This window comes from Rissa tridactyla, chromosome 1, assembly GCF_028500815.1.
Source record: "Rissa tridactyla isolate bRisTri1 chromosome 1, bRisTri1.patW.cur.20221130, whole genome shotgun sequence".
Taxonomy (NCBI): domain Eukaryota; kingdom Metazoa; phylum Chordata; class Aves; order Charadriiformes; family Laridae; genus Rissa; species Rissa tridactyla.
This window is the reverse complement of record NC_071466.1, coordinates 173,350,179-173,374,608: the sequence shown is the minus strand read 5'-3', so window position 1 is coordinate 173,374,608 and position 24,430 is coordinate 173,350,179. Positions and strand designations below refer to the sequence as shown.

Here is a 24,430-nt window from a genome sequence, read left to right as displayed (position 1 = left end):
CATTTGGTTGAATGAATGGTAAGAGCCATTCAGCAAGAATGAAAGATGTCTGCTACAACACTTCTTGGAAAAGTGCTGAATAAGAGTCCAATATATACAACACATCATTTTTGGAGATTAAATTGCTCAACAGACAAGGACAAAACAGAGAAAGATTGGAAGGAAAGGTAAAAGCCTAAAGAAGTATCAGCAAGGTTTAGTAAATGTGTTTCTCCACTGAATCCGGTAAAGGGTTCCTTCTGTTTTAAAGTGTGGGATACTATACAGTACTATTTATAACACTCTGAACAAGTTGTTCCGGAGATTCAGGAAACTAATATTCAGCTTGTCAAGAAGTTTTATGAACCAGCTAGTAAACAGCTTTAACCCACATCGTCTTGTAGCATATTGCCATATCCATAGCCATGAATACTAAACAAACATATTAAAGCCCAAATGTTAATATCCTAGTGATTACAGTATGTAGAGCTCAATCCAAATTTTACTGGAAGTGATTTCGTTGACTGTTACAGGCATGGATCAGATGATTCTTGCACCACAGCAATGCTCAGAATAGTTTATGATTCATTTGGCCAAATGTTATTCTTTTTGGTGTTTCTAAATAGCTGACCAGTTAGTGTGATCAAAAATATCTGAGAAAGGAAAAAGAGTGAATTAAAAACAACAAAGCAAGTGTTGATACTCAGTCACGACTAAGCCAATCTGACTGTTAACCTGGCTCCTATGCAGGATATAAAGGAGAATGATCAGGACATGTGCCTGAAGTTACAAGCTGAATACTGTTCTGCCACAGGCTTGCTGTGTGACCTCTAGTAAGCCACTTAGGCCCACATCCACAGAAGTGTCTTGAAATCTATTTCAAGTGGCACATAATTCAGTTAAGTGTTAAGTGGTTCAGTGCCCTATGAATCTTGGTCTTCACCTCTTGAATGGGGATAATAGCTCTTTCTCACCTGACAAGAAGATGTCAATGATAGTACATTGAAAATCATGAGACATTCATGTGCCATGCTACTGAGGATTATGTGAGTATGAATAAAAAACATTTTCACAACTGATCTGGTCCACTCCATAGCCGGAATGTTTTTACTACACATGTCTATGGGAAGCTACTACATATGGAAGAAGTAAAATAGGTCATATTTTTAATTCTTTGAGTAAAAATGAACTAATCTAATTTTCAACCTCATGATTATATCCATTATATATTATCAAAAATCCTTCTGCCTGCTTCATGGCACTCAACCTTCAAGGTGTCTGTGGAGTGGACAATCAATTCTTGTTGCCATTATTCATATGATTTTGTTTTGATATTTAAAGCTTTAGTCCTTTTTACACAATAAAATTTTCTCATAGATATGCGGGGGGAGAGGTTTCATGATTTTGTATTGTTTGATTTAGCAGATTCATGGACTAGGTTCTGTCCAAGTATTGGACAAAAGAGGTCATTTGCTCCACAGATTTTACATTCTCTTTAACTTCTTCCTGTCCTCACAATGATGTTTACTTTCACAAGTCAGGTCAAACATTTCATTCAACAAACTTTAGACACCAACATCTGTGACGGTAGTTGAATATACAGGAGGTTTTTGGTGAACAGTGCTTGATCTTATTTCTAATTAAAATTGATGGAAAGCTTTACAAAATTTCGGAGAGTGTGCCAAAGACAAATGGTACTGAATCGATTTTTACCCCCAGCAGAATATCAATATTTTGTGTTTTTTTGCTTAAAAGTACTCTTACCTGTGTAATTAGCAGGCTGATAGTAATTGCAGTTAAGATCAAAACATTGTTTTCAAACCATGTATTTAAATATTCTTCACATCCCTAAGCAAGTACAGATGAACAGATTTCAAGAAAAATCATTTAAACTTTTGAATTCATATTGCATCTTTATAAGAACATACTTTAAAAACATAGAATTTTCTGCATGTTATGATGGATTCTGATATTTACTTGCCAGAAAGCAAATACATCAATAATGTGTACTGTGGGGAGTTAGCTATAACATTTTTTAAATTATCTGAACTAAACAGATTGTTCTTAAGAAAATCTGATATTTTGTATGAAAATGTTCCAGAGCTTGTGACTTAATCAAAAAGGAATTTGCTTTTCTGTGAGTAAAACTGAGAAATTACAAGTAAATGCTTGAAAGAATATTTTCAAGTTTTCACTGATTCTCATACATTATGCATCCTGAAATGGATGTGCATATTTTCCAGATTACAGCCTATGCTTATTATATTGCTTTTTAAAATAAATTATAAATTATTACATAGCTTAAAATAGCTATAAATATAATAGAACATATAAATAAATGCTTTCTGTACTTTGAAGTAATCTTTTAATAATGACCAGGCTTTGTAGAAACAGGGAACAATTCAAAACTGATGAGCAAAGGAATACAATAGCAGATGTCATTTGACAACATCCTTTCTGTTATTTACTGTCCTGCATTGTCAGGAAACAACCTTTGCCCATTGAATTCTTGTTCTCATTGGATAGTCCTATTAACACTGGAGGGTTTATAGAAAAGAATAGTATGTATCACTTTGCTCCAGTTTTGTATTATCAGGTGATGATATCTGATGGTCCTATGCAAACCGGTGCCTTGATATTAAGACATGTAAATGCTAACATGAACTGGTCGTGGGAAACACATCTCATATTTCAATGCCTTGCTTATTCCTCTTACCCTGTAAAGTACTGGAGATGCTCTGGAAACAGTTAATACAAATAGATGGAGACATTGCTGACGTTCTGTAAGTAATGAATAGTAAATACAAGTGGAAAATGTACTGGGTATTTTTTATATACTGTCACTTTCCATTGTCATCATTGATTTGCACAGCATGGACTTCTGAATGCCAAGATGCTTACTACTTAAACCACTACTAAATGTCCCTGTGATATTGATCTATGATAGGCACACCTCCTGTTTCTTGAATTATCCTTAATTTAGAACTGCCTACATGACTGACACCTAATGAGTAAAAATCAAGGCTTCAGAGAGAACCAAAGACAAAGCAATGAATATTATTAATACTTTGGCATTTGTAAGTGAAGTCTTGGTGTAAAACAAGTTTTGCGTACTTTTTCCAAAGTCCGTTTAGTAGCAAAAGTTACATTCTTCAAGACAAGTTTTTTATTTCTTACCATACTGTATGTGGAATTCCTTGGGACATCACAAAACCATTTCTTCAGACTGGATTTTGTGCATGAACATGGAATCTGAGTACTATTTTCCTTGTTTTTATTCCATTCCCACTGTGTAACATTGTATCTTCCACAGCATTCCATCTACAATAGAAATCCTGTAACTTGGTAACTCCAACATCTATAAAGACTGTCACACAGAGGAATTTCCACTCCAACTATTAGTTGGTTACATTAGCTAGACAGTTTCTCTCTGTATTCAGTAGAGAGAGGTTTCTGCAGGGGATGACTCACCCTTATGTATCATTTCCCATGATATGTACTCGATAGTACAGATTTAAGAACAATATGATCGTAAAATATCTTTTGACAGGAACTTTCTTTTAGACTGTACATTATTCTAGAACACACGTAAATAGAAAAAAAGAAAAAAAAATTACAAACTCAGATCAAAGGAAAACACTTTGACAATCACCCTTAACCTTCCAAAGTAATTTCAGTGTAGAAATTGTGTGTAGGCAGTAAGCTATATTAAGGGCGTGCTCACTGTGAAGTACAACAAAAAGAAGAAAGAAAACTATATGTTATTTGAAACAACGTAATGAATGTTGTTTCATAATGAATGTAGTAAACAGGGACAGATTTTATAAAAAATATTATAATAAATAAAAATAAAACCACAAACACTCTGTTTTACTCTCATCTAGAAACTTAAATAAGGACCAATTTTGAAAACTGCTTTGTTGCTTCTAATGTTGTATTTGCAAAAATTCTCCTGTCTTAGCAAGAGATCTTTAGAAAGTCTCCCTACTCCAACTTGTGTTTTAGCAGCAACTGATCCCTTGTGAACACATACCTCAAAGTTGAAGCACAAAGCAATTACTGCACCCTGTTCAACTGGATTTTCAGCTAGTTGTTCCCATTAATCTATTTCAATATCAGTAACACAAAACCAAACCAAACAATCAAAGAGCTTGGAGAATGGAAGTCTTGTCATGTAAGAAATTCCAGCAGTTTTTCATTCTGAATGAGGATGCAACTTCAGAAATGTTTGAATTGTTTTGTGGAATGAAAAGCCCGCCATATTTTAGCTTAGAGATGCTAAACCCAAGCATTTCATTTTGATGTTTTGAAGAGTTAATCCGAAGTATATTGCTTCCAATTTTTAATAACTTAGCCAAAAATGTTCTTTCTCTGTAAAACCACTAAATTTCAACAACTCTGTAAGCTCAGTTAAAAAAATCACCAGCTTTAAGCAGTATGTTAAATATTACCAAGAATATATAAAAATATAGTTTTTCTCTAATAATGTTTGCGATCTTTTTATTTTTCCCATGGCAGGCACCAATGATATTGTAAAGAGCGGGAGGAAGCATGTAACACAAGATTTGGGGGTGGCAGTATTTCATTCAAAAGAGTGATTCCAGTTCACCTGGGCAGATTTAATATCATTTTATCTGTCTTAGATACCAACAGCAAAATATCCATAGGATTTTGAGATCTGCCACAATTTAAACATGCCCACCAAGGTAGGTGGTGGGTAGGTAACTTTACTGAAACCTGTGCTCCCACAACAGTTCGATAAAACTGATCTCAAGCACACCAGCACATAGCCTAGCTGCACTGTTGACATAATGGGGTCACCATTAATCACTAGAGAAATCATGAATACAATGAGAGAAGACTGGATTTTCAAAGAACAGATTTTAAATATACATTACAAATGCATTTGTAATCTTAAGTCTAGACATATATGCTCTGTGAGTTATCTGGAATCATAAATTATCTTCAACATTTACGAAGAACTCACCTCTGCAAGAAGTCACATTAAGGGACTCGCAGCTGGCCTATAGAAGCATGCATATCAAACCATATTAAACTGTTAAGCTATAGTGTTTGTAATTAAAAGTCCATGATGCAGAATTAATCTGAAGGGTGGATAGCAGACCACTGGTCAAAAACATTTCTAACAACTTCTAAAATTATTGCTCTCATACAAATGCTTTAAAGGACTTTTCTGAAAGAGGAAACAAATAAGATGCTGCCAGGCCACCAAAAAAAAAAAAAAGATTAATAATTAAGTATGTGTGCTGAAAGTATTTATTTGCAAGCTTATCTGAGGCTTTAAGCATTATTTCTGAGAGAGTCTCAGTGCAATATGTATTCAAATGCTCTCACAGTAGGAGCTCTGCTTTGACCTTACAGCATCTCTGCTTGTCCGTGGTCCAGGTTAGTCTTGACAGCTAAGCAGACCAAGTGTTTTATGGTATTTAGCACTGTCGAAAATATTAGGAAACCCCTCATATTTTTCAGCTGTAGTAAACTTCAGTGACCAGAACTGTCTGTTCCTACACGCAAAAGTCCTTCAAAAACCTAATTTCATCCATAATAATCCATATAACAGCAAGGAATCTGCTCACCCATATCAGATTTTAGCAGTGGATCTTGAAAAATTAATCCTTTACAAAAAGTGTTGTTTTTTTAAAGCAAGTTCTGATTGGTATACACATTTTTTGGTTGATGCAGTATTTTTGGGGGTGATATTTTGTGATTTTTTTCCTTACATTGTGCTGCACAGCATTCAGAACGTTCCAAACAGGTTCCTGCTCAGCCAGACTCTCATTCCCATATTCAGAAATAACTTCATCAATCCTGTTGTTCCATTGATTGTGGACCTGTTCGTAAATATTTATAGCATTTGGTATACGCATATTGATATGAGTGTAGATGGATGGTACAATCCTTGATCTTTTATTGATATTCAGGTTTCTTCAAGGTTACTTGCAAGCAGCATTCTAATCAGTTTGCCAAATATGATCTAAGCCATGTCATAGCCAAAGCACTAAAGTGAAAGTTGAAAAAAAAAGGGGAAGATAAATGAAGTACCCAAATCACATACATAGCACAGGCAGACACAAGGTGATTAGCCCAAATGGAGACAGAAGAGCCAGGGAACATAGTATAGATGCATCTGATCTGTTGTGAAATACAAAATTCTTCCTCTCGTAATTATTTGTAATATGCACACTACCATATAATAATAAGCATAAAACCAAAATTGATTCTACACATAATGTGACACAAACTTGTGTGAGCATCAGACAATCTGGCCAGGACATGTATTGCTTTGGGCTGGGGGAGTTAGCAGCTCATATTGGCCCTAGATTAGGCATCTGGGCAGAAACTGTAAAAATACACCTTCAACAGTAATTGAAACGGACAAGCTGATCGCAAAGAGTGTGATTATAGAGAGCGTAGCAGGGAATACAGGCAGAGAACTCCTAGGCCACTGAGAGGTTGCATTACAAAACGACAAATAAATGAGGCTTCATTCCCCTTGCTACAGCCATCCTAAAAACAAAACTCAAAAGCTTGTACAGTGAAAGATGATGCTACCATCATTTATTATACTTCAGCAATACTCAATTAAGTGCAACTACAGTTGATAAAAAAAAAATTTAAATGCAATCTTTCAATCAGTTTTCCTAGCCCAAATAACTGAATCCAGAATGCATAATTCCTGACAGTTCAAATCTTTCAATATGTAAAACCATCATACGAAACAGGCAGGACTCTATAATTATAAATTAACATTTAATGAAGAAATCTTGATGATACGGATTCACTTTGATGCAGTAAAACTAATTAATTTGTGCTGTACCCTGTTGGAATATCAGCAGGATTTGGAGAACTGTATGAACCTTAGGAGACCAGAGTAACGGGAGGTTTTCTCAAACCATAGATTTTGAAATTATGGAATATAGAAGTGGCCAGACCAGTATGGGTTCCGTACAGACTACCTTCCATATCACACTGTGAGGAATGCTCAAGTTATTGGAGTTGCTATATGTAGAAAAATAAATGACTGGATAAAGTTTCAAAGCAGTACAGTTACTAGCGATGTTGGTATTTATTGTTGTTTCCTGTTGTTAAAAGCAAAGACACATATTCCTTATATTGGATCTCTACTTGGACCTAAAATACAGGCTCAAACAATAAAAATATTAATCCATTAGCATACTTTGCATGCCATGATACCAATGCCTCCTACTAGCAATTGCATAGTGGACTACTGTTATCACCTGGTAGCAGACACAGGTTAGCATCTAATGCTTTCTCCTACCTCTGCTGATGTCCAGAAAAGAGGAAATTTCTGGGTCACCCCTCAGAAAGGAATAAAGCTGTCCCTTACACTGTTGATTCCACATTCCTGAACAGGAAGAGTATGTTTTGTTGCACAGGAGAAACTGGAATATTTCCATGCACTCTCCTTTACAACTATTGAACCATGCGGAGTTCCTCAAATTAAGTTTTCCACATCTGCTATGCCTGGTCGATAAGTAGAATACTGAAGTTCAAATAAATGATGATACAGCATACAGTAAGAACTGACTATTACAATTTTTTTTTTACTAATTGCAAGAAACTATTTTGAAATTATCAGTAGTCTCCATAATTTATTTACTTACCTCTTCTTTCTTTATGAATATCAGCACTGATATTGCCATCTGGGTAACAAACACGAGGATCTGAAAACTCACATACTGAAAAAACACTCAAAATTATACATAAACATAATATCGAACACGTGAGCAATGCAATAAAAAAAATCCAGAAACTCATGTATAATCCTTCATGACTATTATTTAGAGTCATTCCAACAAAAATAAGAAATATTTTTGGCTGGAAATGCTCAGAAAATGACATCATAGTCTAAGAGGCAGGCTTCAGGCAAAGCACGACTCATTGTTTTGGGCTTAAAGACAAAGCCATAACTTTCTTGGAAGAGGAAAGCAAAAGCTGTTGTAAAGCAGCTGTGCTCCACTGAAGAAAACTCTTATTTCATTATTTCCTGTTTGAATTATCATGGTACCTAAGTCTCACACCTAGTCAGGGACTTCTTTGAGCTATGAGGCGCACAAGCAAAACAAAAAGATAGTTGATTTTTTTTCATTGTCAGGAAGACCAAATTTCAATTTCAGTATCTCGATAATGTGATACTAGATATTTCCATGTAAGTTGGAAATGAGACACCTCTTTCTCTTTCATCATTTAATAAATTGTGAGGCAAAACCTACATGCCTAGGGCAGTAGCAGGAAGGAAGAAGGAACAAGGTTGCTGGTTACAGCACCGGGGTTCCTCTCACTTGCTGTGCCTATTGATATTAAAAAATGAACCAGTAGAACAGTTCTCTGCTTCAGCCTTCACGAAATCTAACACAGACTGCTCAAAAAGGATGACAATAAACAACAGACAAAGGAAAAAATGTAACCAAAGTGATCATAAGAATGTGTAGATACAGTGTAATTTTTCATAAACCAAAGTGTTCTTCTGTTAAAAAGCAGGAAACGTATATAAATACGGAGCATACAGGTAGGTCTACATAGCTAACAGCTTTTTAATCACAGTCTCTGTTTTGGTATTGTAGCTATACTGCAGCTATCAACATCAAGACAGGATCACAGCTTTCATGCACACAGAACTCTTCATTTTACGAGAAAGTTGGAGTCTGATTCACACTTACTGTGACTAGTAGACATTTGATTTCCTTAACGATTCCAAGGAATCCCATGGCTGATGTAAAAGCAATAACAGATCCAACTCCAAGTAACATATGAGAAATATATGCCACTAGCTGGTTTTCGCCTGAAGAAACTGTAACACAGGGCATTCATAGCATCACTTCTCTTTATTTTTTGAGACTTCTGCTTAAAAAAATTATTCCAGAAAAACAATTAAACCTTTGTAATGCAATTAGTGAAAGAATGGAAACAGTAGAATGATAAAAGGGCATTATTATTACTTATGTTATCTACAGCCACAGAAAGAAAAATATGTATTTTTATAAATTCAGAGGATGGTAACAACATATGAGATGTAAACAGAACATACTCAATTGAACAATGTGAACCACACACAATGAAATCAGAGAACAATTACAAGTTTACAGAATTTTTCTGTTTGCCAGAAATTAGTAGCACGTGTACAAATACTATGTGGACATAGATAAAGTTCTCATTAGATCCAGGCTCAGATTCAATGCTATCCGCCCTCTTTGTGACTGGCCACTTTCCCCTTTCCACTTTAACCATTTTTCTATAGATACAGAAAGTAGTGGGAGTTTTCACACTTCCATCTCAAATGCTTCGTCCCAGAATTACTGTATTGGATGGTTCCCACCTCACCAGTTGGGAACTGATGCTGCTTGACACGGGCAAGGCAGACAACTCTTTAAGAACACAGCTGCTGTGAAGTGGCCCAAAACTTACTTCTCTGTGAAACAATTTGATAGATATTCTGGAAAAAAGGAATATCTACATGAAGAGGCCCAGACTCCACCTTGTGTTCATTCCACCCAAATACCAACCTAAAGGATCTAAAATCTTGTCAAATGCAGGACAAATGCAGTCTGGTAAATTATATAAAGAAAAGATCAATAGAGCTGATTTATATTTTAGTGATTCATATATAGACTGTACACCAAGAGAAATAAATAAATTGTATACACTATAATTATCCATAAACTGTATACATACTGATAATTATTTTTCCCTATTTTGATAATCTTACTGTCTAATGATGGAAAATACACACAACAGAAAAAAATAACCTATGCATTTCAAACCAATACTGCCACCTTGTGAAAAAAAATTCTATAGCTGTTTCTGTTGATTTATCTTGCAATCATTTGAAATAAAAGAAAAAATCTGTTCATACTCACATAACACACTGAATAAATTGTTTCTGTCACATGAAAGCCACAGGCCAAATGTCAAAAGCATAAGGCCCAGAGCCTGGGAAAAAAAGGAGGATTATTGTTTTAATTCAAAACATTTTTTAAAAATCAATTTGAAGCTGCTAAATGAGAAAAAGGAACCAGAAGTTTTACCAAGAAAAATCCATTGAAGACATTTAAGTAGTACTTCTGGTTTAGTATTTTATGTCTTATTTTCATTCTTCTGTTTTCAGTTTTGAATCACAGCTGAAAATATAATCATACATTCAGTTCAATATGAAACAGATATAACTAAGCCTATGAATTACAATAGGATTTATATTCTTCAGATAATGTTTTATAAATTTAAACAGTCACCTGATACATTGAACAAAAAATAGCAGGAACAGCAGAAGCATCAAGATGGTATCTGGTCTCAATTGCCTCTAATGTTATATTGTACACATGTATTTCTTTTTTTAGCTTTTTTTTCTTAATGACTAGAGACATTTGGAGGCAGCATGTATGCAAGAAGATTTATATTACAGAGATGGGAAGAGTTACATAGACTGTCTTACACTTGTCCTTATGCTCTTCAATACACTCAGTTTACTAATTATTAAGGATACCAGCTGAAATGAAGAGGGAGAACCATAGCACAGATATGAGCCCTCCTTTGTCTGCATGACCTGATTCAATTTTTGCTGAAAATAGCAGATACAGCCTAATGATTTCAGTGTGATCTAGCACGCAGTTCTAGCAAAGCCACGAATGCTGTCAAACAGTGCTACCAGCGCTCTTGTCCTGAACTCTGGAGTATGCTTTACCCTTTTGAAATGAATCTCCCAGTCATCCCTACTTACTTTTTTCCTCCATTTTTTGTTGCAGAATGTAATAGGATGTGAAAAGTTGGATTCCTTTCAAATGAAACTAAATCAAGACATGCACTTCATCAGTCATCAATAGCAAGTGGGCACTCAGTCAAGGGAAGGGCAAGCAGAGACCCGTCCCGTAGCAACAGCCCATGAAATACAAAGTGTGCATTAGAATTTGAGTATCAACTGTATCACCCTTGCAAACGCTTGCAAATCTTGATAGAACTGCAGTGAAGTCACCCAGGCATTCACATTTTGATTGCAGATTAGCACATTTCAGCAGGAAAGACCTCTAGCACTATAAACGCTCTGATGCAAGACTTAATTTTTATGTATCACTGTTGTTATTATCATTATTGGATACCACATCCTACGGGCCTATCAAGATTTTTGCACAGTGAAACTCATCCATTTGTCCCCCACCTCATCTTCCCTTTCACTTGTCTTGCCTCTTCTGTAAACATACGCTGGCATTTTGGTCTGCCTGGCTTTGTGGTACAAGCTGAAAAGGAGTCCAAGAGCAGCGTCAGAAGATGGTTTCTGCACGGGCAGACGACTGCTGTTGTCCTACGCTTCCCATGTGTAAAGCAGGCAGGCACGCAAACATGCATAGATGCATGAACATAACCAGCACGAGCATACTCTTCAGAAAGTATTTTCTAATGCAAAGGGACATGTTTGAAAGGAATTTTCTTGCCTTCTGTCAGAATTACTGCTGATTGATTACACTAAGAAGTTATGTCTTCTGTTATTTGCAAAACAGAAAAAGATGACAAAGTTGAAGCTTCTGCGGTCAAAAAATATAAAAAAACTTATTTTACATACAAAGCATATGTCACATATGTATCAAATTTGTTGATTATAAGAAAAGATTCAGCAAACACAAGCTTTGTCTGCCCTGTCATGATCCTCATTGTCTGGATTATAAAACTTTAGTTGCTGAATTGCAGAATGAAGAAAGCTATAAGCTTCTTAAACAAGCTCTGCAATGCGTTTGGGTCTGTAATGCACCATGTAAACCTTAGGGACTGGATTAAATAACTGGTTTTGCACCTTCCCTGAAGAAGATTCACTAAGAGTAATTAAACCTCATCAGAATTTTCAAAATCAGAAGGTACTAAAAGATTGGCGTGATGCATTGTTCTAGTAAAAGACCCTGAATGATTACATATTTCACTTGAAAACTGGCATCTGCAATATTTCTGTTGTAATAACTAGGTGGTCGTAATGCTTTATTTCAAGCAATTTTAATAATAATAATACAGTTTATCTTATTTATCTGAAAATAGAAATATTATCTTTATAAAATTATATATATTTTACATTACATTGTTGCTTCACAAGAAAATCCTTACCAGCTCTGAATATCTCCATCCTACCTTAAAGGGCACAGTCTCATAATGACGCATTTCTTCCTGAAGCCCAACTTAACCACATCCTTACAATAGAGCAGTTTTCTTCTGTTGATCAGCCCTAACTTCCTGGTTACAGGTGAAAGACCTACAGAAAAGTCTTTTTTTATTGTCAAAGTTGTTTGCTAAATGCACGACACCACGCCTGTGGTCTTCAGTCACCATGATCACAGCGTAACTCGTATTACAAAACAAGTACCAAGTGCGCATTCAACTCGGTGCTTGAAGACTTTTTTCTTAAACTGACCACATGGGAAAGTTCACTAGTTACATGATTTTGGAAAGTATGAGACATCACAGGGTGATTTCAAGTGGATGAGTTTTTGTCGAGATCTGAATGTCTTACTCATCCACACTCTCACTCTTACTCTCACCAGTGAGGAAATGTTAAACAGTTGCCCTTGAATCCAGTATCTTGATGTAAACTGCCGTTAAGTCTTTCAGAAAGGTACTCAGTTTATTTTAAAGATGGTAGGAGACAGGGAAAAAACCCTACTATCCTTGGTAGATCCTTCCTATTGCTCACAAAAGGGCTCGTTTTCTATGTAAAACCTGTCTTTACTTTTTAGTTCTTATTTTTATATTACACCTGTCTTTGCACCTTGGTATTCCTAATCAGACGTTAGGGACATACAAATACCATTACACACTAAAATAATATTGCCTGCACCCTCCCTGCCCTGAATCACTTTTTGTAGACTGAATTGTGTGGAGTCTTTATTTCTCCAACTGGACATTTTCTCCGGCTCTCAAATAATTTGTATGTGGTTGTTTTTATTTTTTTTTGAACTATTATTTTCTGTTGCCAGTCAGCCGCGTAGGCGGCAGGCCGTGCACAGCAGCTGGTGCACCCGCGCCCCTCAGGCCCGGCCCGTTTCGCCACCCCAGGCCCAACCTCCCCTTTCCCCCAGGGCTGGCCACTGGCCACAGCCACGGGCCACCAGCAGGCCACTGGCTTTTCCATGCCACGATGGGGCCCCGACTTGTGAAGGCAGAAGGGATGTTGAGCAGGTTTTCATTTTTCACGCCCCTGGAGTTCTCCTGGAATAGAGGAAGCAGAACCACAGTATTTTAACCCATCTATATGACTTTGTCTATGGCCTACATTTATTATTTTCTCCCCCCCCCCCCCCCCAATGGCTGATTCCAATTTATTCTGAAAACTAATCATAGAATTGCCTAGGTTGGAAAGGACCTTTTAGGGTCCAGCCATCAACCTAATAATGACAAAACCACCACGAACACATACCCCTCACCACCACGTCTGCCTGGCTTTTAAATACCCGCCAGGGATGGCAACTCCACCACTTCCCTGTGCAGCCTGTTCTAATGCTTGACAACCCTTTTGGTGAAGAAATTTTTACTAATATCCAAATTCCAGTCCCTTACATAAAATAAAATAAAATAAAATAAAATAAAATAAAATAAAATAAAATAAAATAAAATAAAATAAAATAAAATAAAATGAAATAAAATAAGAAATAGAAAAAAACGGGCTGCCAGGTGTTTCGCGCCACGCTGATGACCTCGGCGCGGAGCGGCCGACCTCTCGCCAAGTTTGGGTCCTGCCGCTCGCCTTCCGAGCCGCTGTTTCCCGTTGCCGTGGTGACGCTCCCGGTTTAACAGCGCGGCGGCGGCGGAGCTTTCGTCTTCTCCCGCGGAGGGCCTGAACAGGGACTGAGGGGGCTGCGGAATTTCAGGGCGGAGGGGCGGTCGGCCTCCGGAGGCGGCCAGGAAGGCGGGGGCTCCGGTAGGAGCTCGGCTGGACGAGAAGTGAGTAGCCACACGGAGTAGATCGCGAAGACCCGAGGGCTATGGGTGCCTGAGGGGCGGACTGCAGCTCCCAGAATGCAAAGGGGCGACTCCGCAGTCCTTCCGGGCCGCCTCCCCGCCGCGAGGCCTTGTGGGAGATGTAGTTTCTCTCAGCGAGGAGTTGCTTCGCGCCTTCACGCCTGAGATGGGGTCAGCGTGCCCCTTCGCCTGCTGCAGGAGCTGGCGATGGACGAGGAGCTGCTCGCTGCCTCTCACAGAGAGGGTCCGGGCTGCCTCCCGTGTCCCCAGACTGGGGCCAGGGGTGAGGAGAGGTGTGCGGGTTGTGAAGGGAGTGGGGGACACTGAGGGATGCTTTCACCTCCTGCCTGGATCCACCTATGAGTCTTGTACTTCTGTTGGTTAGGCCATTTCTCCCTGCTTCCTCTGTATTGTTGCAACTTCACAGGGTGCTTTCTGGATTCTTAGTCTTATTTTGTAATTTTTAATATGTATTTATTGTTTGAAGCAGGTTTTTGTTTGTTTGTTTTTGAATTTGCAGCTATTAGGGCTGGGAAAAAACCCTTGTGAGGCTTAACTCATAGCACTGATACTGTCCACAAGGAGGAGAGAGCAGCAGACGTTTTTAATATTCAAATCTGCTAACGCTTGCAAAATTTAGAGGGATAGACTGAGGGGGCATTCTCTTATCACAAACTACCATTTTCTTATTTTTTCCTGGCTGGTATGGAGTGAGATGTTCAGAACAAACTTCTGTTGTTCCTTTTCATGATTTAAGCCAACTGTTCAATAAATACATCTGAATAAACTTAATGGTAAATGAGCATCCTCTTTATTTTGGTTCATGCAGTGCTGAAAGTTAGTATTTTCTTTGTGTAGCTTTGAAGACGCTGTGCGAAGTAGAATGTCAGAAGATACTGGAGGAATTGAAAAAGAAATAGAAATTGAACTAAGCCGAATCAGTGTTTCTTCCCTTCAAGCAGATGATCCTGACACAGAGGTATCTGACGAAGCTTTGAGTGACAGTGAGACAGTAAGTATTCAATGAGCTAACGCTGCTGATATTTCTGCTTGAAAGTAGTACAGGCATTGAAAAGCCTATCTGATGAATGAACTCTTCCTGACGTACCTGACCTGAGGATTTCTTCTGAAAAGTAGTCTTAGTATTGCTTCATGAAAAATGTCACCTTCACTGTTGACAAGACAATAAAAAAGATTAATATCAGCATTCTGTTTAAGTGAGAAAACCAGACTCATAGATATCAGACTCATTTTAGAATCCTCTGAAGCTGGAAGATTTTATTAAAGCTAAAGAGGTAGATTCTTCATGTCTGTAAATGATTCTCCAGTTAAATAGAATCATAAAATCATAGAATTGCCTAGGTTGGAGGGGACCTTTCAGATAATCTAGTGCAACCATCAACCTATCTGTATGTAAATCTTAGAAGACCATCTTATGTTTGAAGACTTCCTGATATTTCATATAAATTGGTGCTTCAAGTACAATTTAGTACCAATTACTACTAAATCTCTATCAGTGCTTTATAAGTGAAGCCAAAATGAGTCTTTTTTTCTTGCATATCAAGTATTTGCCTCTGGTCGTGGCTGTGAGATGAAAATGTAGAATTTATGTCAAACATTTTTTTTTGTAGATTTCAGATGACTTGCCAGAATCAGTTCTCTCCTATTTAAACTTTATAAAGAGCAGAAATCAAGATGCTGAAAAGCTTATATTGCAAGATTTAGAAGATGAAGAAACTACAAGTAAGCAGGGATCTCAGTTAAAATATTTATGCACCTCAAATTGCCAGACTAACAATCATCGGTAAAACAATGCAAACTTTTAAGTAGAGCCAGCACTGAAACTTATTGCATCGGCTTCTGAATGCATGCTGAAAATCTCTAGGAATAAAACTATGTAATGCTTTCTTCTAGGATCAACATCTGAGCGTGAATAGATTTTTATTTTTTTTTCTAAAATATTCATCTAATGCTAAACCATAGATCAAGGCAATTTGCAGGATCATTCTCTGAAACAGGACCTGGGCCAGACTCTTCATGAGAAACTAAAATGAAGTCATTAGGAGCTGAAGTTAAGAGTTCAGATACAATTGAACCCCATAGGATATTTTAGAGATATCCAAGCTAGGATTAAATGAAATGATCTTGTAATTGGGAACAATGTTGCTGTGTCAGCTGTGCAACTGAAGCTAAGCTCATAGATTATATGCCGGAGAGTTGACATTGTCTGTTCCATTCTAGTTTTTCACATCATTCTTGGGTTTCAGACTCATTTAGTGTAACGGTCTGTGTGAACAAAAGTTCAATATTGTGTATACGTTTTTATATTTGAGGAAGGTTTCCTTTTATCATTTTTTTTGTAGTTCTTTGGCAGTTTTTGACCTATCTGATACAAGTTCTATTGTATTTTTCTACACAGAGAATGTTCTGCTCTGTTAATGCTATGGAATTCTCTTTCATATTTGCTATAACTGGATTCTTACATCATTATGTGTGTTCCAGTTACACATATTTGCTGCTTTTGGTGTAGATAAATGATTCCTATATATATTTGAGTAAAATTGGAGGGGGGGGGATAAGAGTTTTAAGGACAAAAAATGCTTTATTTTAGTTTAAAGAAATATAGTATCTAAGCAGTATAGAGCAGAACTGAGTACTGGTAAGGGATTTACTCTCTGTATACTAAATTATATATTTATTTATTCTTTAGGTAACATTTATGGAGTAGTTTCTTGCCATACTTCAGATTACTTGGCGGAATTGGCTTCTGAATATAATGAAGATCCAGAACAATTTAAAAAAAGGGTATTCTCTATTTAAACAATATTTATAGTGAACAAAATTCTATTAAGTAATCTAGATAACTTATATTTGCTTTGTTGGCCTCCTAAGGAGACCCATAGATGTGTTCCGTTTTGTTTCTGTCAGACTACGCAGAAGGTATTAAGATGAGCTTCTGTATGCTGTTCTTTAGAACTGGGACATCAGCTTTAATACACCATGTCTATAAGTTTTAAAATTTGAAATAAATTCTCTGTATCAGTAGTTGAGGTGCTGAGCACAAAAATCAACAAAATTAAACAAAACTGAATAATCCTTTATTGTTAATTATTTACAGACTACTATCTCAGTAGTATGGTAACACTTTTAAACTTCTCTAATCTTATTCTTTTTCTGATGATCAGGAGGAAGCGCCTCTATTAATCTTGTTCATAATATATTCCAGTAATGTATAGAAAATGTAAACATAATAATGTGTGTGAATTTCAAAGACAAATCATGAGTTAAGAACCTGAGTTCTTTTATATTTTCATAGGATTTGACTGAATAACTTGCTGAAGTTCTTAGAAAAACATAAACCTGTATTTAATTTAATCACTTTTAATTTGTTGCTTGGCTTTTATTAGTGAGCACTTTTGCAAACACGATTTTTTTCTTCTCAGAAGACCATTGTTTAGAACAGCACAATTACTTTATTAATATATGCCCCAAGCATGTGATGAACAGATGATAAATAAGCAGGAATAGATTACTTCTTGCCAATAAAGAACAATGAAAGAAATATAGCAATCTTTGCGCCCATAGCATTATTTTCAAATAGACTTTTTAAAAATTTATAACTAGTTCTTCCCCTATGTGCATAACAATATTAATGCATAATTCTAGTGCTTAGTTCCACAGAAATAAAACAAATACCAAATGCAAAACATTAATTTTTCCAAGTAAAAATATAAAATATGTTTTAAAAAGCACATAGAAATATTATGTATTTTGGTAAATATTCTAATATTTATTTCTCTAGAAAACAATATTTTGACTGATATGTTTGCATTATTCAAGTCAGTAGTAAGTTTCGTATTATTGTATTTGTCATATGATGAGAAGCTTATCCTATAATGTTCTGCTTTTAAATTTTGTTTCCTGTTTCTTCATGACAATATTAAATTATATTAGGTACTATTTGAAATTGAAAATGAAGACTTGCAGATTGCTACAGCACCTAGTTACAGTAGTCAGTCCGCCAATGATGCAGTGGTCACTGATGACCATTTTGTTACAGGTAGGCAAAAGCATTAGTCATTTTGTTGAGTTAAGCTTTAGCGTCACATCACTGTCCCACTTTTCTGTTTTCATGAGTATCATAACATTCTTTGTAAAGAATTACTTGTTACAGTATGCAATGGATTTTGATACTTCATGAATTAAACGTGAGCAAATGCCTGTGCTTTTACCTCATTTCAGGATCAAAAAATTATCCTAGGCTTCAACGTCTTGATAGAAATTTGTTTTAAAAAGTACTACCCAAAAATGATTTAAATAACTATGAATACAAATGTAAGCCAGATTGGAGGCACTAAGCAGGTTGTGCTTTGGCCACAACTTCTTTTATATTTTTTGTAGTCACATTGGCTGGGAGTGTTTTGCCATGGCCTTTGCATGTTTTGGGGTGGAGTGCATCCGTTATAAAATCCCTGCTGATAACCACAGAAGACGTTCATCCTGAAGCCAAAGTGTAATCGTGAAATATAAGTTGGTAGAATGAACGTGATTGTAGCAGAGTCAGTCATTGTGCATCATGGTTATAAGACACGTCTGATAGAAAGGACTTGTGTTGTAGTTATGATTTCCTTAGGGATATACGTTGCTGGCTGTATAAACACAGAATCCTCTTCTTGTCAAGACTGTTTAATGTCCCTCAATGTTTATTAGGAAATTAAATAAAAGGTTTGCTTGGTTAATTACAAATTTGTAGCTGATGTTGAAATGAGCATAAGCCTTACTCATTGTCAAGTAGAAGAAAAGTGTAGACAAGAATTTGAGCAGTGGGAGAAAAGACAAAAGGATCTTGAAGATGAGAAGAGGAAAAAGTGGAAAGCTGAGAGGGAAGCACAGGAAAAACAGAATGAAGAGGAACATGCAAGAAGGGTTCAACGTCTGGAGGAATTTGAGGCTGAAAGAATAAAATTAGAGCTTCTTCATAAGGTAATTAATGATATTGAAGCCAATCTGTTCCTGTTTGGACTATCTGAATTCAAGATCTATTGTGAAAAAGAGAGTACTACCCCAAACTGTATAACTGTCCTAAACTCTGTCTACTTGTGACAGCAGTGAGAGATGTAAGACATGTTTAAGTACATTCCATTGGGTTTTATGCTTTTATTGCTGTGATCAACAGTGAATATATTTGTTATGCTAATTTTTAAGTTATTCTTTAGGCTTTGCCCTTACTAAGTTTTTATATTATGACACCAGCCAAAGTACTGGAAATGAGAGTTGTGCTAAATTACTCACAAATGAAAAATGGTCACTGTGCCTTAATAGAAAATATTTACTTACTTTAGACATCCAATCCCAATTTCGCAGTTAGATGAAAAATCACAGGTGAAGTAATCTGAACCAAAATAATTCAATTCAGAAATGCTGGTGCTGTGCTTGATCAGAGTAAAAGCTTCCATACTCCTTTTTCTTGTCTGTGTCGGGGAAACTGGGTCAGGCTTAATCTACTGAGTTCTGACACAACAAAACATGACTCTGTGTGCTGACTGGTTGCATTCTCAGGCTGTCTAGCTGTGTTTTGCTATAGTGCATACTGAAGGATAAAAGGAGCATAAGAATGTGAAAACACGTAACCCTTACACATTATACTTGTGGCACCACAATCTTTTATTATTTAGCCTAAATATTTCTGGTTTGGGAGTTGCATTAACACTATGTATTCAGTTAACTAATTTGTGGCTTTCTGAAGAGGAGACCATCTTGCTCCCAGCAAGCTAATTCAAGTCACCAAAATTAAGGAAGGGCTTAGTAAGTGAAAAGACTCTTGATCTCTTAAGGCCAGCTCAGTATCTGAGATAGCTCCCTTTTCAACAGGCCACAAAATTGATTAGGTTTCCTTTGCTCTTTGATGTCATAAATCATTTTTGGATGTAGAATGGCTTGCTTTCTCTAGAAAAGGTGGGACATGTTCCCATTTGGACATTTTGGTAGCACTGTCGCTAGCGCACTCTTTGTGAAGGTGAGAGATGGAGGCTAATTTCCCCCATTACAGAAGGATCTAGACTTATAGTCTCCTGTTGTCTGAACAGCATGCACCTGAACATGCATGAAAAGCAGTGCTTAGCCACCTGGGAGACTTTGTCCAAGTTGGAAGTGCCAGTTCGTTTATACTGGTTCCTTCATATACTACTGTGAATTTCAGTTGGCTGATACTGATTTGTCTTGGTTCCACCAGGAGTTAAGTGGTTCTGGATCAGCTTCTGGTTTTTGGGTACTTACTGTCTGCTAATTTTCAGTCAGATGTAATTCCAGATCATTGGGATTTTTGGTTTTTTTCTGATTGCGAATATGTTGAGAGGGGAGAAATGTGATTTATTTGCAAACAGTGAGGAAAATAGACTTTAACTTTCATTTTTCTGTTGAGAAACAATTTCAGTGAAAAAAAAAGTCTTTAACTTTCTTGAAAAAAAATCCTATTTGAAGGATAATATGATTTTCAGTAACATACCAGTGCAATTGTTCATGATATTTTCAGAGCTTTTGTTTTTGTCATGTTGCTATTATTTACCTGTAGTTTGAATGTTGGTTTCCTAAGTGTAGTTTGCATCTTCAATAGTAGTACAGAATTTGGAGAAGGTTTGGGTCAGTACTGAGATGCTGACTCTCTGAAGGTATGCATCTGTCAGTACATGACCAAGTCTACATTACTAATCTGAGTGCTGAGTTGTTTATTTTGATCCTCACACAGCTGAGTTTCTCATTTTAATCCATGCATTTGCAAAAGTGAATTGTTGCAAAGTCAAGAAGATGGGGGAGACTGGAGAGAGTGTGTTTTGTGATGTTCCAGTTTTTGTACAATATTCACCTAAGTTAATTTGTTGCGCAGAAACAACAAACTGCGATGGAAGATGAGTTACAGAAAGAAAAGAAAGCGTGGAGAGACAAAGTGATGCAACATAAGGTAAGGTTGTACAATGAGCTTTTGTCAAATGACTGTGATGTTACTATCATATATTTGAGAATAAATGGTATTCTGGAACAGTTAATGCACCAGATTCTGTGTATTAATGATAACTAGGTGCCAACACCTGTCCTATTTTAAAAGGAGTTCAAGTCTATCCTACTTGTTTTGGCCTAGGAATTGATCATGAAGCTACAGTTGCAAATGGAAGAGGAAAAAAAGGCGTTGGAAGAGCAGAAAGCAAAAGAAAGGCAACATCTGGCAGAAAAGCAGAATACAGCAGCTGTGAAAATCCAAGCTAGATTTAGATCATTTTTAGTACATAAAAAATATGCTCCCATCTTAAAAGAATGGAAGGATGAAATAAAAAAGAAGCAGAAAATACTAGAAGAAATAGAGAGAGAAATGAGAGAAAAAGAGGAAAAAAGGAAGAAGCGAATGAAAGAAAAGAGGCAAAAGAAGGAAGAGGAAAAAAAGAGACAAGAAGAAATTGAAAGACAGGAATATTTGGAACAGGTGAGGAGGCGTGAGGAATATGAGAAAAAGAAAGAAAGCCTAAGATTTGAAAAAAAGCTGCATATAAGAGAAGAACAGAGAAAACTAGGAGGAAAAAGAGCCAAAGCTGTGATGAGTGAAAGTGGAGAAAAGAACAAAGAAGACACAAAAAAGGATAAGCAGACAGAAAATACAAAAGTAATAACAGAACAGAAGAAGGAACTAAATAAGCAAGTAGAGGAACAAAAAGAAAAACAGACTGAAATGATGCATGAAACAAATAATTGGATGATTCCAGCTGAAAGAAATTTGACACCAACACCAAATACGCTAGGCTCTGAGAAGAAGGAACACTCTTCTCCAGTAAATAATAACAACATACACATTAATTCAGTAACACACGTAGAAGAAAATTACTCACAAACTAGAGATCTTAATAAAGCTCCAAATAGTTATATGTCAAAGGGTGAATCTGTTAATTTTGGAGCTAATGACATGGTAGAAAATGAGGCAAACAATATCTGCAGCACTTCACCAAATGTCCAGCCAAATGCTAGTAATAGAGAAGTCAAAGATCAATTTTCTCAGCCTGAAACAATGGAGAAAACTGTGTTTCTAATGGAAGGTGCTAATAAGGAAGTCAGAGAGTCTTGGGACAGAATTGAAGATATGTCTGAGTGTTCCAATATACTAATGCTTCCTGATGATATTGAAAAGAAGAGGATAAACTGGATGAACACATGTAAATCTTGGTCTACAATATATGAAGAAAACCAAAGAAAGCAAGCAAGTATAAAAAAACGACCAAGGAAAAGTTCAGTTAGCAAGATGCCTCCATTAAGTACACAAAAGATAATTCATAGTGGCCCTTGGAGTACTCTGCAGCAGGTAACTATACGGAAGATTTAGAATGAAATGAGAAGCTATACCATCATATGTTTTTCAATTATTATTATTTTAAAAAAAATTGGTGTGTCAGCAGAATTATGTTTTGGAAGAGGAGGAGATTGTCATTGATCAGAATATAGATCTCGGTGAGAGTTCCTCTGCACAAATGCAGAATAAAGGCAATGAGGATGACTTTTGAATTCCTGTGATCGTTGTGGAGCTGACTGTTGTACTAGTCTTCTGATGATTGATAGTGTCTTATGTCTGTAAAAGGCAGGAGCTCCTAACTCCTATTTTCTGCTAAATTAACATGGTTTTGCCTTTGCATGAGGGTCCTGCACATCTACCCCTTAAAAGTTTTGGGACTGGTCTCTTCCAGAAGCAAGACATTGCTGATCAGCTTATAAATGGTGTTTTGCCATAAAGAACATCTCTTGGTTCCCAGCACTTACTTATCTTACCACTTACTAACTTACCACTGTGTGCTTGCTCTGTGCTCTTGTCTAGGTATTCACTCTGAGATGACATACTAGGCTATATACACTTTTAGTCTGAACTGCTTTTGTCTGTTCTTGTCCACTCACTCACTCACTATTTATGATAGTGTCATGGGAAAGAATTCACACTATGAATTGCTTTGCTTAGTGTTAATCTTCCATCTGTTCAAATTCAGTGTCATTAGCAAGGCATTGGTTTTATTTATTTTAAGGTGGATGTTAAAATCAAAAAATTATTTTCATAGTAGCTTCTCCCATTTAACAGATCAAACCCATCATTGCCCTTTTCCATACGAAAGGCTTAATATTAGTTGCTTGCATTTTCTAAAGGTTTAGTAGAATGTAGTTTTGTCTCTTTTTCTTTAAAAAGAAAATAATCACAATGTGACATTGTACAATGAATGTGCAATATACAAACAATTAATTTTATTTATCAATAAATGCATATAGGTCACAATACTTACACTCGAAGATTTGCCAGCTTGTAGCCTCTCAACGCTATCCAAGTGCACAAATCTTCAAGTTTTGACTCTGAGGCGCTGTGGACTAGCTGCGCTGGAAGGACTAAGTAACTGCAAAGACCTAAAATATATCAATGTGGAGGTACTGAGCGTATTTGATTCTTTATTATAACCCAGGGAGAACTACCAGTTTTGCTGCTTAGGTGCTTATGCAGTTGTGTCCGACTGAATATATAACATCTAGTGCCTCAAGAGCATAGGAATGTCAACAAAATACTCCCAAATGTTAACAAAGTTATCCCAGCAGATTTGCAGTGTATGTAGCTATTTGCATTGTACTAAAGCAACATCCTGCAAATGAATCATGCTATTTGATTGCTACAAAGAGAAGTGCATAATAGTATCAGTCTAGGATTAGTGTTAATGTATTACAGTGATAGATCTTCATTACTTCAGTCTCTCTGATTCAGATGTTTTTTACCGTAGCAGGTGCACAGCTTAAGCAGGAGTAGGTAGAAGGAAGAGTCCTTTGCAATACACACCTTGAATATTACTTAAAATTACTCACATATATGCCCAAGGAACAGTATAGTGAGTTACACTAGAAGCATAATGTCTAGGTACTTCCTACTGCATAGTATCTTACATGGCCTTCTAAATTTAGTGGCTAAAGAAAACATTTTACTCTGTGATGCATCTTACTTCCAGAACTTGACAATTCACATGAAACTACTCTGTTCACATTTTTTATTTTACACGTTTTAACAACACCAGTTCACAAGAAAGTTAATATGCCCTTATTATTTGTAGAAGTCTTCAATGTTTCTGCTTGCCCAGGTGTTCTTTCTGAAGTATGAGGCTTCTGTTGGTTTTTGTTTGTTTTTTTTTTTTTTAATTAAATTCAGAGAGGAGAACTGATAATAACTATACTTAAAGGAGTGTTCTCTATCCAGTAATTGGGGCTTTGCAATAGGGCAGGTTGAAATACCTGTGTGTTTTTCTCTGTTTTTTTTAATCTATTCAGAACATAATTTCTGGGTTTTGATAATTTCGAGTACCTCAAAACACAAGAGCAAGGGTGTAATACATATCTAAGCTGCCAGTCTTAATAACAGTGTTACTTATATATGAATTTTTTTTAGCTCAAATATTGTCTCTTACAGAATGGTTTTGGTTTTGTG

At 36.4% G+C, this 24,430-nt stretch overlaps 2 protein-coding genes across 2 annotated transcripts in view; one reads left to right on the top strand and one right to left on the bottom strand.

Moving 5' to 3' along the window:
• Nucleotides 1–557: 557 nt before the first annotated feature.
• On the bottom strand, nucleotides 558–12,148 carry TSPAN19 (tetraspanin 19). Its single transcript, XM_054188085.1, has 9 exons — nucleotides 12,103–12,148; nucleotides 10,047–10,139; nucleotides 9,879–9,951; nucleotides 8,682–8,812; nucleotides 7,626–7,700; nucleotides 5,721–5,831; nucleotides 3,157–3,300; nucleotides 1,744–1,827; nucleotides 558–632 (listed from the first exon to the last, which is right to left on the bottom strand). The coding sequence occupies exons 2-9, from the start codon at nucleotides 10,110–10,112 to the stop codon at nucleotides 558–560; spliced, it is 759 nt and encodes a 252-aa protein (XP_054044060.1). The 5' UTR covers nucleotides 10,113–10,139; nucleotides 12,103–12,148.
• Nucleotides 12,149–13,877: 1,729 nt separating this feature from the next.
• LRRIQ1 (leucine rich repeats and IQ motif containing 1) overlaps nucleotides 13,878–24,430 on the top strand; it is a 116,088-nt gene continuing 105,535 nt past the window's right edge. The window contains exons 1-9 of the mRNA XM_054219113.1: nucleotides 13,878–13,932; nucleotides 14,809–14,962; nucleotides 15,582–15,693; nucleotides 16,661–16,755; nucleotides 17,905–18,010; nucleotides 18,704–18,933; nucleotides 20,834–20,908; nucleotides 21,086–22,291; nucleotides 23,239–23,391. Of these exons, the coding sequence (XP_054075088.1) occupies nucleotides 14,834–14,962; nucleotides 15,582–15,693; nucleotides 16,661–16,755; nucleotides 17,905–18,010; nucleotides 18,704–18,933; nucleotides 20,834–20,908; nucleotides 21,086–22,291; nucleotides 23,239–23,391 (2,106 nt within the window). The 5' untranslated portion in view covers nucleotides 13,878–13,932; nucleotides 14,809–14,833. The remainder of the gene's footprint in view (nucleotides 13,933–14,808; nucleotides 14,963–15,581; nucleotides 15,694–16,660; nucleotides 16,756–17,904; nucleotides 18,011–18,703; nucleotides 18,934–20,833; nucleotides 20,909–21,085; nucleotides 22,292–23,238; nucleotides 23,392–24,430) is intronic.

Coding starts and splice junctions, on each gene's coding strand:
- TSPAN19 (XM_054188085.1), bottom strand. CDS start 10,112: ATGAAAATAAGACATAAAATACTAAACCAGAAGTACTACTTAAATGTC. Junction 9,952..10,046: donor TCTTCAATGGATTTTTCTTG/GTAAAACTTCTG, acceptor TTTTTTTCCCAG/GCTCTGGGCCTTATGCTTTT. Junction 1,828..3,156: donor GGAATTCCACATACAGTATG/GTAAGAAATAAA, acceptor GTACTTGCTTAG/GGATGTGAAGAATATTTAAA.